The sequence below is a fragment of the Phalangium opilio genome, unplaced genomic scaffold (assembly GCF_054372755.1).
Source record: "Phalangium opilio isolate 3A_F unplaced genomic scaffold, DU_Popi_V2 ptg000032l_1, whole genome shotgun sequence".
Taxonomy (NCBI): Eukaryota; Metazoa; Arthropoda; class Arachnida; order Opiliones; family Phalangiidae; genus Phalangium; species Phalangium opilio.
Window position 1 is genome coordinate 1,075,049 of NW_028324159.1, and position 13,329 is coordinate 1,088,377.

At 36.7% G+C, this 13,329-nt stretch overlaps 2 protein-coding genes across 2 annotated transcripts; both read left to right on the forward strand.

Moving 5' to 3' along the window:
• Nucleotides 1-1,589: 1,589 nt before the first annotated feature.
• On the forward strand, nucleotides 1,590-3,492 carry LOC149684723 (uncharacterized). The gene is made up of 3 exons (XM_089870871.1): nucleotides 1,590-2,777; nucleotides 2,842-3,381; nucleotides 3,475-3,492. Exons 1-3 carry the CDS (start codon nucleotides 2,349-2,351, stop codon nucleotides 3,490-3,492), a joined length of 987 nt encoding a protein of 328 aa, XP_089726997.1. The 5' UTR covers nucleotides 1,590-2,348.
• A 329-nt stretch (nucleotides 3,493-3,821) lies between these two features.
• On the forward strand, nucleotides 3,822-5,446 carry LOC149684724 (uncharacterized). Its single transcript, XM_089870872.1, has 3 exons — nucleotides 3,822-3,826; nucleotides 3,931-4,006; nucleotides 4,080-5,446. Exons 1-3 carry the CDS (start codon nucleotides 3,822-3,824, stop codon nucleotides 4,542-4,544), a joined length of 546 nt encoding a protein of 181 aa, XP_089726998.1. The 3' UTR covers nucleotides 4,545-5,446.
• The last annotated feature ends 7,883 nt before the right edge of the window (nucleotides 5,447-13,329 follow it).

Genomic DNA, 13,329 nt, shown 5'->3' on the forward strand with positions numbered 1-13,329 from the left:
AAAACCATCTCCTAAAACACCAAGGAGCAAATATGGTTTAGCCATAGAATCCCCATGTGATTTCAGTTCCCCAACACCTAAAGTAACTAAAAGGAGGAATCCACACCTGTTGAGTATACCTCATCCTCAAAAAGAAGACTCTTATGTGATGATTCAATTGTGTATGTTATTTGTATATAGTTGAGCGTAACAAGCATTTACGAAATAATAAAAACTTTTCCCGCGTGTAGTCCAAGTTTAGAGTGTGTTAATGAAGAGTCAATCATAGCTGTCCGCGCTTACCTCATTTTGGTGAGATTGAGCTCGATTTGAGCGAGGTACTTCAGAATAATTGATCAACTCGAGAGCCTGAGCCGAGCCCAAAATTTAATGAAAAATTTGTAAGAGCTCGAGGCCGAGCTCATAGTATGTTACATAAACGAGTGAGCGCGAACCCGGGCTCATAATATATTACCAAAACCAGTGAAATTGAGCTGAGCCATTATTTGATAAATAAAATCGAGTGAGATTGAGCCGAGACAACTTATAGAGTTGCTATAGTCTTTGAGCTGGAGCGAGTCCTATGTTGTTTCTATAATAAATTTGAGCCCTAAGCTCGGGCTCGAAGTTTACAAAAACGAACATACAATCCTTATACGTGCTTGATTAAGTTGGCTGTGGCCAAAGTTAACCTATAGGAAGTTAGGAACTGAACTGACCGTGACACGTGATAAGTGGTAGTTCTAGTTCGTGGGAAAAGCGTTAGAATTTTCTAGATTTTTTGTCAGTTTCCCGCCATCGTATATTCGTATTGTTCAGTTACTGATCACAAGGTTTCGCGAGTCTCTCCGCGGTCCGCCTCGGCTTGGCTTTACACTACGCGTCTGCGTCGCCGCGTGTTTCTTTCGTGAACCTTGTTAGTTTTAGCATGGTTTTAGTTTTGGTTTCAATTTTCACTCTTCAAGACGGCGGCTGTTTCTTTATGAATAATCTGTGGTAACTGCAGGTAAGTTACTTACCGTACTTATGTGTTGTTGTACATTTTTATTTATAATTATTAAGGATATGTATATTTATTACAATAAATTCAGTGCGAGATTTAGTGGTGATATGAATCCATGAGAATAGATTGTTTTAGATTGTGTTTCTTTAAGTAATCCTAGTATTAAATGTAAAATTGTTAATGACAGAAGAAAAAAAAACACGATCAAGTATTTTAAATTGGAACCATTTATTCATATTTAATTAAGTTTTTTTTTTCACGGCCACCATATCAAATTGATTATTGAAACTCTTTTCGTAATTATGGGTGCGTGGCTTATGTACCAGTGTCACCAGTACAGTAGTTTAATAGTTTGATAGGAAGGATAAGGTTATCGATCATAAACGAGCAAAGTCAATAAAAGATAGCAAGATACGTTACGTATAGATTAACGTAATCAAATAAATCGCCCTCTGCACTTATGTTAATAGACAAATTGTTTTATCTACTCTACTCTAATAGTAATAATAATAATAATAAATAATTATAATAAATCGTTATTTAAAGGAAATAGTCCCAACAATGAGAAAGGCAAAAGAAAGCACTAAGAAAGGTAGCCCTTCTTTTGTATCACAGTTGCTAGCGACTCAATACACTGACTCATCACAAACGCAAGTTTCTTGTATTAACGATTTCCAGTGTCTTATGAATAGTTACTTTATTATGAATTCTTCCTTTTTAGTTCTGTGAGGTGTGAACCGCCTTCCCCACATAGCTCACCATGGATAAATTTAACAAATGATACCATGGGACTGAGTGTTACAACTTCCAGGCCCGTCTCGCCAAATGTTCCAGTTTCCACAACGTCCCGATGCATTTTAGAAACTTTAGATAGCCAACAGCTACGTGATGTGGAAGACTTTGAACTAACCAGTACAAGAAAAACTGGAATAGATCGGGCTGATTCGAAACCTGACCCTAAACAGCATTCCATCAAAATAAAGTCTGCAGTCGTGACTCCTAAAACCACAGAAGTTAAAGTTGGAAAATCCAAAAGGAAAGAAGTGAAGAAAACACTATCAGATGTCTTTAAAAGACCTAAAAGCTCTCCACAATTTTTTGAAACTTCCTCGTTAGTTTCATCAGAAACTCGTCAGTATTCTAGGGGTCAAGAAGGTGCAAGAAGGATTAGAAACAGAGGATGATCAATTGGCTCTCAATCGAAGCAAAGTTGCCAGACAATCACAAGAGGAAGAACTAAAGTCAGAACTAGAGGAGGACATGTAGCTAGAAGTGAAGTACCAACTGTTATATGTTCACAAGAAATCTTGCAAGATAATATATCGTTCTCAAGCTCCTGCTCCATTGAAGAAATAGAAGTAACAATATGGAAACAAACGACATTCGGGACGTGACAGACAATGCCGTTACAGTAACAGAATATGACTCTATCCAACAAGAAAATCCCTCCATTGACCATGACTCTACCAAAGAAGATATTTCCTCTATTGACCATGACTCTACCAAAGAAGATATTTCCTTGATTGACCATGACTCTACCCCGGAAGAAAATACCTCCATTGACCATATTGAAACTGTTCCTATTCCTGAAATTTTGACCGCTTTCTCTTCGGGAGAACTCTCTGTTAAAGCTCCGAATAGATACAGCTGGATTAAGCTTATAAAAGACTTCTACATCTATGTTGGAAACAAGAAAGTTGATGGGTGTGTTACCAAAACTTTGGTTCTGAAATGTATGCATTGCCACGAGTTAAAGCAAGGATCCAAATTGTACAATTTTGAGCGCCACATAACTGTATGTATAATACAACACGATTTATATTAATGAGGGAAAGCTAAAGATTATTTCTTTCTTTCAGACAATTCACAAATATTTGAATTTTAGGAAAAATTTATCTGGAGCTGATGGCAATCAGAAAATTGAATATTTTTTCAACAATACTGCAAAGAAAACGCACAAAATTGATATCAATAGCCATAGACAAAAACTATACAAGCGTTTTATGGTAGATTTTGTTGCGGTTGACGGTCTTCCACTTAGTTTCACTGAAGGCATAGCATTTCGCTGTTTCATGAATACTTTTGTCCCAGACATTAATGTGCAGTCGCGTTCGACCGTTGGGAGAGATGTAACAAAATTCTACAAAACATCTGTTATCCCTGAATTAAACGGCAAATTGAAAGATCTACCACGCAAATCAGTTCAACTTATTATGGACATCTGGTCTAGCAAAACTAGGGATGGGGTATTGGGAATTCGATGCCAATTTGTTAACAACGCATGGGCACTCGAAAACCTAACATTAAAGTTTGTGCACTTTCCATCTCGACACACTGGAGAAGCAATAGCGGATAAGGTTATAAAAGCTGTCGAAGAAAGAAATTTAGAGAGTAACCAAGTAAGTGGTTATGTTGAGCCTCCTTGAAACGTGAATTTTTTCGGTTTTTAACTTCTGGTTTTTGGTATGATTAGATTGGTATAATGATGGCAGATAACGCTGCAAATATGACAAAAGCTTGCAACATGATCCATGTTTTTGACGAGGCTGATCTTTCATCTGTAATTGAAGAAGAGTCACAGGAACTCACAGTAGAAATGGACGAATTGGACGACTGTGTTGAAGAACTTGATGACTTTTGCGACTTCTTAGATGACGAAATAGACGGTATTTGTATTTATTTGTCAATCTGATTAGAAAACTTGAGAATTAATTGGGTTTTTATGCAAACGCAATAGAATCTGAAATCCAAGAAACTACCAGACACCTTTTGCCTTATGCAGGAGGGTCACACCTTGAAAGACTGGGTTGCTTGGCACATCTCCTACAGCTTGCCGTAAATGCAGCTTTAAAAGCGGATGAGACATCAAAGAAACTCATAAATTACTGCAACAAAATAATTGTATTTTTTCGAAAAAAACACTATTGGGGCCAAAAACTCAAAGAAAGGGCGAAAAAAGACACATTTTTACCAGGAGGAGTTAGATGGAATAGTGTGTACTTAGGATTAGAAAGACTTCAAGATGTAATTTCTGATAAAACTTATTGCAGACGTAATTTTTGTATTTTTATACTTATCATACCCATTCCCATTGCAGGACGCATTCTTTGGTCATGTCCAACAGTTGCTTGTTGAAGCTGCATCTGAAGGAGAAGATGTTCATCCGCCAACAAATTTCACCAGAACTAAAATCCGCGACCTTCTTGCGGTTTTAAAACCAATCAAAACCGCCACAGATGTTTTGCAAGGAAACTATCCAACTTCAAACTTGGTCATCATGAGAATCATTCAAACATTCGAAGAAATCTATTCATTTCAAACGATACATTTCCCCGATTTAAAGGGGTTTTTATTAGATAATCTTCAAGCTAGATTTTCCACAGTCATTTCGAACAAAAATTATGTGGTAGCATCCATTTTGGATCCTATTCAAAAAATTCGAATGTGTCACGGTATGGAATATGTTTTTACGTTAATCGATTTTCAGTTATCTCTTCAAAGTTGTACTCTAATTCACTTGGATGTCATGGTGACAAAAGCGATAACACAAAACATTTTATAGATAAGAAATATGGTCAAAATCAGTTATTTTTCATTGATTTTGCACTGTGAAAAGTCGAAATGATTTTGGCTATACTCTTCTCTGCTTCACAAATCCTAGGCCTACTTAAATATCAAAACTTATTATACAACAGAGAGATTTTCAAATCCTCCTTGGGCGAAGGACTTTCCGAGTTTCTGTGCTCTAAACAAAAAATCAGCAATGGAAATTCTCGAAAAAGAGTACCTAAATTTTACGACTTATAAACTTTCTGATGCAAACCAACCAAAATGTGCAAACATTTCTTCTATGGAGCAAAATATGGATTACGACTATTTAAATGACAAAGTTCCAATTCAAAATCAGAATATGGCGTCTGAAGTAAAGTATATTTAACACCATCAATAATAAGTACTGATCTGAATTTCACTTTCTCTTTTAGTTGAGCCAATACATTTATGGAACAGATTTGCCCTTGAATAAAGTTTGGGGAAAAAATACCCCTTTAGAATACTGGAAGCTCAATGCACCAAGGTTCCCAGTATTATCCAAAATGGCCCAAGTATTTCTTGGTATACCTGCATCTTCCGGAGATTGCGAAAGATTGTTTTCTGAGGCCGGTGGCTTACAATCAACAAAGCGCGCTTCAATGATTCCAAGACGAATCGAAGAACTGCTTTTAATTAGAGAAAACCGAAAGCCCATTTTAGAAAAAATGCTTAAGTTAAAACATTGATTTTGAAATGTCATTTTCTAATTTGAAGGGATTATTGCGGATCGAAAGATATTTTAACCGTTATAAGCAAAATAATAAGTTTTTGTTTGACACTCTCCAAGACCTTTATAGTTAATAAAGACTTCAAATCCTGTCTGCTTTCATTATTAGTTTTTAATGGAAATAAATACAAAATAACACTAAAATAAGAGCCACCTGACATTACAAATGGTTTTGTGAGCCCAAACATTTTAACAATATTGAACTTGAGCGCGGTCACTAGAAAGCTACAATAGTGAGCCCGAGCGAGCTCACAGTGATATAACTTATTGTATTGAGCCTAGGGTGACCCCCCTAAAATAAATAAATGAATCATCGAGCTCGAGGTGAGCTCCGAATTATAACTCGGGAAATGTGAGCCCGAGGCTGAGACCCATTTTAATATACACCTTTGAGCTCGAGCGAGCTAGAAACTACCTTTTTGGCAGTCTTGAGCCCGAGGTGAGCCCGCTTAAATTAATAAATGAATCTTCGAGCTCGAGGTGAGCCCGCTTAAATTAATAAATGAATCTTCGAGCTCGAGGTGAGTTCCGAATTATAACTCGGGAAATGTGAGCCCGAGGCTGAGACCCATTTTAATATACACCTTTGAGCTCGAGCTCGAGCGAGCTAGAAACTACCATTTTGGCAGTCTTGAGCCCGAGGTGAGCTCATTACGAACCAAAATGAAGTAAGGTGAGCTGAGCTGAGCCTAGGCTCTAGTGGACAGGTCTGGAGTCAATAGATGGTTCTCTAGAAAATTTCGAGTAAGTCTTATTATTTTTAATTACATTCATCAAATGTGGTTTAATAATCCCCAAAACGCCTTATTTTAGTGATGAAGGTGAAATACTCCCATTAAATTTCAAAAATTGTACCGAAGCCAACGAACTCTCTGATGTACGGATTTGCTGATCTCATGATTATTTTAAATTCGTAATTCCATTGATTTTGAACTAAAAGTTATGTTCTTTTCTTGAAGAAGCTTTCGGAATCAATGAAGACTCTTTAGATAGCCTAATTATGGAAAACCACTGCCAAGTAACAAGAAAAATAATTTTTTTAAAACAATATATTGAAAGTTTTTCCTAAAAAGATGTTTATCTCATGGTTAAAAAAACCAGTAATATCAAGTGGTGATTGAAAGATCACTAATCCTCTTCATGCAAGGATTTATGGGATTTTGTGTTTTTTTAGTGTAGCCTCTTGTTATTACTATTTTTACCAGGAATAAATGTTGTGTCCCGTGATCATGTGACTCGCTATAAGTAACATTCAAACTGGTTGTGATATGTCTTGTCTTTATTTCTGTAACATGCTTCAGCTTTGAAGAATGTTATTTCTCAGAAAGAGATTCTCAGTTAGTCTTTTGTGTTTGTAAACCTCGATTTTCTGACGAAATTGGTGAAAGACTGCTACTCAAAGAAATGCTCTCATTGTGGAGAAACTTTGGATTACAGATTTAGAGAGAATTTAGGCTCGGCAATAGTTTATTCTTGGGTCTGTCCTAAAAGCAACGGTGCCAAGCATACAAAGGTAAATGAAAAAATGGTACTATTTCCCAAAATGCTGAAGTATAACACTCATCTTTAAAATTAGGGACAATGGGCCAGCCAAACACTATTTCAGAACACCTATTCTGGAAATCTTTTGCTAGCCAGTTGCATACCTCTCTCTGGTAATCTTTATACAAAGATAGCGAAGTACTTCAGTCACTCTAATGTAAAGGTTTTTGGAAAGGACGCATATTTGAGGTTAGTTTTTATTTTTTACTGCTTAAATTTTAGTGAATCTAATTACAGCAATTTACACAATACATTAGAATCAAAAATATACAAATTATGTACATTAGAAACGAAACTAGACAAATTGTATACACAAAAAACCAAAATAGACAAATTATATACATAAAAAACAGAAATACCCAAATTAAATACATCAAAAACAAAAATACCCAAATTAAATACATCAAAAACAAAAATACACAAATTAAATGCATCAAAAACAAAAATACACAAATTAAATACATCAAAAACAAAAATACCCAAATTAAATACATTAGGAACAAAAATACACAAATGAAATACATCAAAAACAAAAATACACAAATTAAATACATCAAAAACAAAAATACACAAATTAAATACATCAAAAACAAAAATACACAAATTAAATACATCAAAAACAAAAATACCCAAATTAAATACATTAGGAACAAAAATACACAAATTAAATAAATCAAAAACAAAAATACACAAATTAAATACATCAAAAACCAAAATACACAAGTTAAATACATCAAAAACAAAAATACACAAATTAAATACATTGAAAACAAAAATACATAAATTAAATACATTGAAAACAAAAATACATAATTAAATACATCAAAAACAAAAATAGACAAATTTAAAAAAATGAAAATTTTAGTGGCCATAATGAAACGCGCCCCGTCTAATACGGGGCTGACGACGACCACGCCCTCCATTAATATTTTCCACTTCGGTAAACCCTTCTTAATGTCCATATGGAGAGGGATACGCATTTCTTATGCCCAAAACACAACATGAGGGCAGGAGTGTTCCATTTCCTATGCCTAATTTCTCATAAAGAAATAGGCATAGATTTTGATACCCTTGGTACCTCATGTTTATATTGGCGACATTTAGCTCATCACCGTCATTGTATATCTCTCGCCTAATTCTCATGACCATAACTAACACTGCTGGCTCAAGGCACAGTAGCTCAAAAATCGGGCGGCGCCCAATGCATAAATTTTGATAGCCGCAGCAGACATTTTCAACGGCTGTGGGCATTTCTCTGCAATTCCCACACACACACCAGTCTCTAGTTGTGGCTACAGGACTATGAGGTTCAATTGACCCTGAAATGCAAGCCTCCTTTTCCTGTTCGGGGGCCTCATTAAGGGCTGTGTTGTGTGGGGAGTTTGTGTTTATGTGTGGCGTAGTCATGTGTTGTATTGTACTAGGCACTTTAAACGCCTCAAAAACTGATCCGCATGTCTCGGTTTCACGATCGATAACTTTTGAATAGAATGGTTTATTGTGTTTATTACCACTGTCATTCACTGAATATCAAGAGGTTTGGGGGTCTAGACTAGAGGATAGAAAATCAATTTCTGCGGTTAATGTTAATTTAGAACTTCCAGAATAACGCCTCCATGTTAGTTATTTTATTTTGCCGCGAGATTCAACGCCAGACGGACCCCAAGTTCAGTATATGTGGGGTTGCCTCTAGCCAAAGAGGAGAGAGAGAAGGATGTAAATAAACGCGCTTTATAAAATCCGCTGGAAAATAGGTACGGGGGTTGGAGTAAAAACCATTTTCAGTACGTTTAGTTTTAGGACGTCTATCCTCTGCACATGGGGGCGGGAACCTACTCGTCTAGTCTCTGTAATCCCTTGCGCTAATCTACCTCGGCGTACCGTAGATTTACCACCCTTCTCACCTCACGACGCATGGATCACCGCAACCTATTCTGATTATCCCATCTCTCTCTCTCCTCTTTCATCTAGCGGTGTCTCTTGGCGCGAAGCGAAAAAAAACGCGGTTTTTTGCCTCCCATGTCGATTTGCACCTAGGTGGAAAGTACCGAGGTGCTAATCACTCTCAGATTTCCTGTACCCCGATTACGGATTACACGTAATCATATTAGTATTGTCAAGGGTAGGGCATTTAAAGATTACGCGTAACCCCTTTAGGAGAGTTAAAGCAAAAGTATAGAGTATATCTATATAATTTTGCTTCAAGTTACAGAGTTGTACATACACCGATTACACTGAGTGGATGGCCCTTCAAAAAGTACCATCCCGTAAAATGTGCTTGTATATCATGGCTCGATCCGTATGCGCGCTTGTTACTCGGCCTCTTCTATATGCGACACATCTCGGAGAATCATATCATTGCACAATACCTTCTTCTAATAGTCCGTCCTGCTCTATAACTCGCTGAACCAGCAAAGAAGCAATTTTTTTTAGTTTTTCGATATCCATTGTGTTAATTTCATCCTTTATACAGGTTGTATCTGAAATGGACGTAGGAGCGGAAGTATTTGGGTTCCTGGGGCCAATATAAGGCGAGACTGTGGTATGACATTTTGTCGTACGCCAACCAATTTGGATGTTACTTGAACCTAACACTTGCTAGTTTCCATAAATCACAGCATGTTGACTTCGTCTAAATTAGTAGGAATTAAGTTCAAGATAAGGATGATTATTGAAAATTAGTGATTGCCAGCTAAAACATAAAAAGCCTCTTAGCCATAGGGTCAAGTTTAAGAAGTAGAAAGTTGTAAAGTTGGTAACTCATAACGAACATCATTGTAATACAACATGTTGCGATTAGTTTGTTGAAACAACTGACCGATACTAACGGGAAACTGACAGCGATAAGTAGCGGAAATTAATAAGAAACACCGACATTTTGCTTCATTCTTCAAACAATCGAAAGGTTGCAAAAGCGTTCATTTTGGTTTGTGTACATATTCGGCGACGTCTTGTTTCCTTTAAATTAGCAAATAATTTTTTCATGCTTTAAAACACTTTGAACCTTTAAAATAACCTTTTTTACCGTTTTTATTGGCAATTTTCATAGAATAATTCTAAGGAGTAAGAATGTACATTTCCTTATGGGTAAATTACATTGTCTCTCGCATTGCACGTAGGTCTCCTGTCGTTCTCAACGCTGGTAGATTGCTACCAGTTAGTAAACGTCAATACGTCATTAGTCTAAAGTTTTAGGGTGGTCTGCAAATCACTATAAAAACGTTCGCATGCTTTGATACTTCCATCATTTCTCTCACAGTTTCTTGTTCAACCATCCGTATTTAATTTGTTTTGACTATGGCTAGGTATACTGAGTGAGTATACAGATATGTTGTTAGCAGTAGGATTTGCCCAAGGTAATGCAGCAGACGCCGTCCGTGTGTACGCCAAACGCTTTCCAAACAGATTGCGCCAACCGGACTACCGCGTTATACTTACGGCTGAAAGAAGACTTCGTGAAACAGGACAGTTCGCTGTTCTAGGGATTGACCGGTAACCACATCGGGCTCGAGTTGTGAAAGAGGAGCGCATTTTGGATGCTATTGCTGACGATGCAACTACTAGAGTAGATAGAAAGTATTGCTTTTGGGCCACTGGCGTCAGACAGTGCCAGATGGCACCTGCAAATATGGCGTCAATGAATCAGACATGGCACCAGTAAATATGGCGTCAATGAATCAGACATAGCACCAGTAAATATGGCGTCAATGAATCAGACATGGCACCACTAAATATGGCGTCAATGAATCAGACATGGCACCAGTAAATATGGCGTCAATGAATCAGACATGGCACCAGTAAATATGGCGTCAATGAATCAGACATGGCACCAGTAAATATGGCGTCAATGAATCAGACATGGCACCAGTAAATATGGCGTCAATGAATCAAACACGGCGTCACATTTTTTCCCCCAATATTGTTGTGACGTCAGTGAAACGTACATGACGCGCCACAGTCTTCCTATGACGTCAGCGAATCAGGCGCCCCCTCTTAATGGGAACATCTTAAACTGTAATGATTAATACAAAAAATTGAATTGACTTAATGTGTTACTAATTTTTTGGTTGGCTTATCTTTAATCTTATAACACCCATAAAATATTAATTTTATTAATTTTTAATATTAAAAACATAAAATTTCTCTTATCATAACATATTATTATTTGAACTGATAAGGGAAATAAATTATATTTCCAAAACTCTGTCTCACATTGCCAACAGTAAAGTGAACTTTCGATCTGATAAGAGAACCAATAATGATTTTGAAATGATAAGGGAGATAAACTCTATGTCCAAAACTCTGTCTCACATTGCCAACAGTAGAGTGAACTTTCGATCTGATAAGAGAACCAATAATGATTTTGAAATGATAAAAGCATATCCCTCGATTTATCCATTCTTTCACATACATACCGAGGAAATGAACAAATATTTGATCTTCCTAAAAGTATGGATTAAAAGTAAATAGAAAAGATGGCAATTGTATCACCTAAACACAAACAAAATCAAATTCAAACCATAGTAAACAATGATTAAAGGGTAAAACTCATTTCCAAATCATCGGTAAATTTCCTCCGAGCGCGAGCGAGCAAAGGTTAAATTAATAAGTGCAGAAGTGAACTAATTTCATCTTTCTGTTCTATGTTTCACTCTTTCTGCTCTATGTTTCACTCTTTCTGCTCTAGGTTTCACTCTTTCTGTTCTATGTTTCACTCTTTCTGTTCTATGTTTCACTCTTTCTGTTCTAGGTTTCGCTCTTTCTGTCCTAGGTTTCGCTCTTTCTGTCCTAGGTTTCGCTCTTTCTGTTCTAGGTTTCGCTCTTTCTGTTCTATGTTTCGCTCTTTCTGTTCTATGTTTCGCTCTTTCTGTTCTATGTTTCGCTCTTTCTGTTCTATGTTTCGCTCTTTCTGTTCTATGTTTCGCTCTTTCTGTTCTATGTTTCACTCTTTCTGTTCTATGTTTCACTCTTGCTGTTCTATGTTTCACTCTTTCTGTTCTAGGTCTCGCTCTTTCTGTTCTAGGTTTCGCTCTTTCTGTTCTAGGTTTCGCTCTTTCTGTCCTAGGTTTCGCTCTTTCTGTTCTAGGTTTCGCTCTTTCTGTTCTATGTTTCACTCTTTCTGTTCTATGTTTCACTCTTTCTGTTCTATGTTTCACTCTTTCTGTTCTATGTTTCACTCTTTCTGTTCTATGTTTCACTCTTTCTGTTCTATGTTTCACTCTTTCTGTTCTATGTTTCACTCTTTCTGTTCTATGTTTCGCTCTTTCTGTTCTATGTTTCGCTCTTTCTGTTCTATGTTTCACTCTTTCTGTTCTAGGTTTCACTCTTTCTGTTCTAGGTTTCACTCTTTCTGTTCTATGTTTCACTCTTTCTGTTCTATGTTTCACTCTTTCTGTTCTATGTTTCACTCTTTCTGTTCTATGTTTCACTCTTTCTGTTCTATGTTTCACTCCTTCTGTTCTATGTTTCACTCTTTCTGTTCTAGGTTTCACTCTTTCTGTTCTAGGTTTCACTCTTTCTGTTCTATGTTTCACTCTTTCTGTTCTAGGTTTCACTCTTTCTGTTCTAGGTTTCGCTCTTTCTGTCCTAGGTTTCACTCTTTCTGTTCTATGTTTTACTCTTTCTGTTCTAGGTTTCGCTCTTTCTGTTCTAGGTTTCGCTCTTTCTGTCGTAGGTTTCGCTCTTTCTGTTCTAGGTTTCACTCTTTCAGTTCTAAGTTTCACTCTTTCTGTTCTATGTTTCACTCCTTCTGTTCTATGTTTCACTCTTTCTGTTCTATGTTTCACTCTTTCTGTTCTATGTTTCACTCTTTCTGTTCTATGTTTCACTCTTTCTGTTCTATGTTTCACTCCTTCTGTTCTATGTTTCACTCTTTCTGTTCTAGGTTTCACTCTTTCTGTTCTATGTTTCACTCTTTCTGTTCTAGGTTTCACTCTTTCTGTTCTAGGTTTCGCTCTTTCTGTCCTAGGTTTCACTCTTTCTGTTCTATGTTTCACTCTTTCTGTTCTAGGTTTCGCTCTTTCTGTTCTAGGTTTCGCTCTTTCTGTCGTAGGTTTCGCTCTTTCTGTTCTAGGTTTCACTCTTTCAGTTCTAAGTTTCACTCTTTCTGTTCTATGTTTCACTCCTTCTGTTCTATGTTTCACTCCTTCTGTTCTATGTTTCACTCCTTCTGTTCTATGTTTCACTCCTTCTGTTCTATGTTTCACTCTTTCTGTTCTAGGTTTCACTCTTTCTGTTCTAGGTTTCACTCTTTCTGTTCTAGGTTTCACTCTTTCTGTTCTAGGTTTCACTCTTTCTGTCCTAGGTTTCACTCTTTCTGTCCTAGGTTTCACTCCTATTCTATGTTTCACTCCTTCTGTTCTATGTTTCACTCCTTCTGTTCTATGTTTCACTCTTTCTGTTCTATGTTTCACTCGTTCTGTTCTATGTTTCACTCGTTCTGTTCTATGTTTCACTCTTTCTGTTCTATTTTTCACTCTTTCTGTTC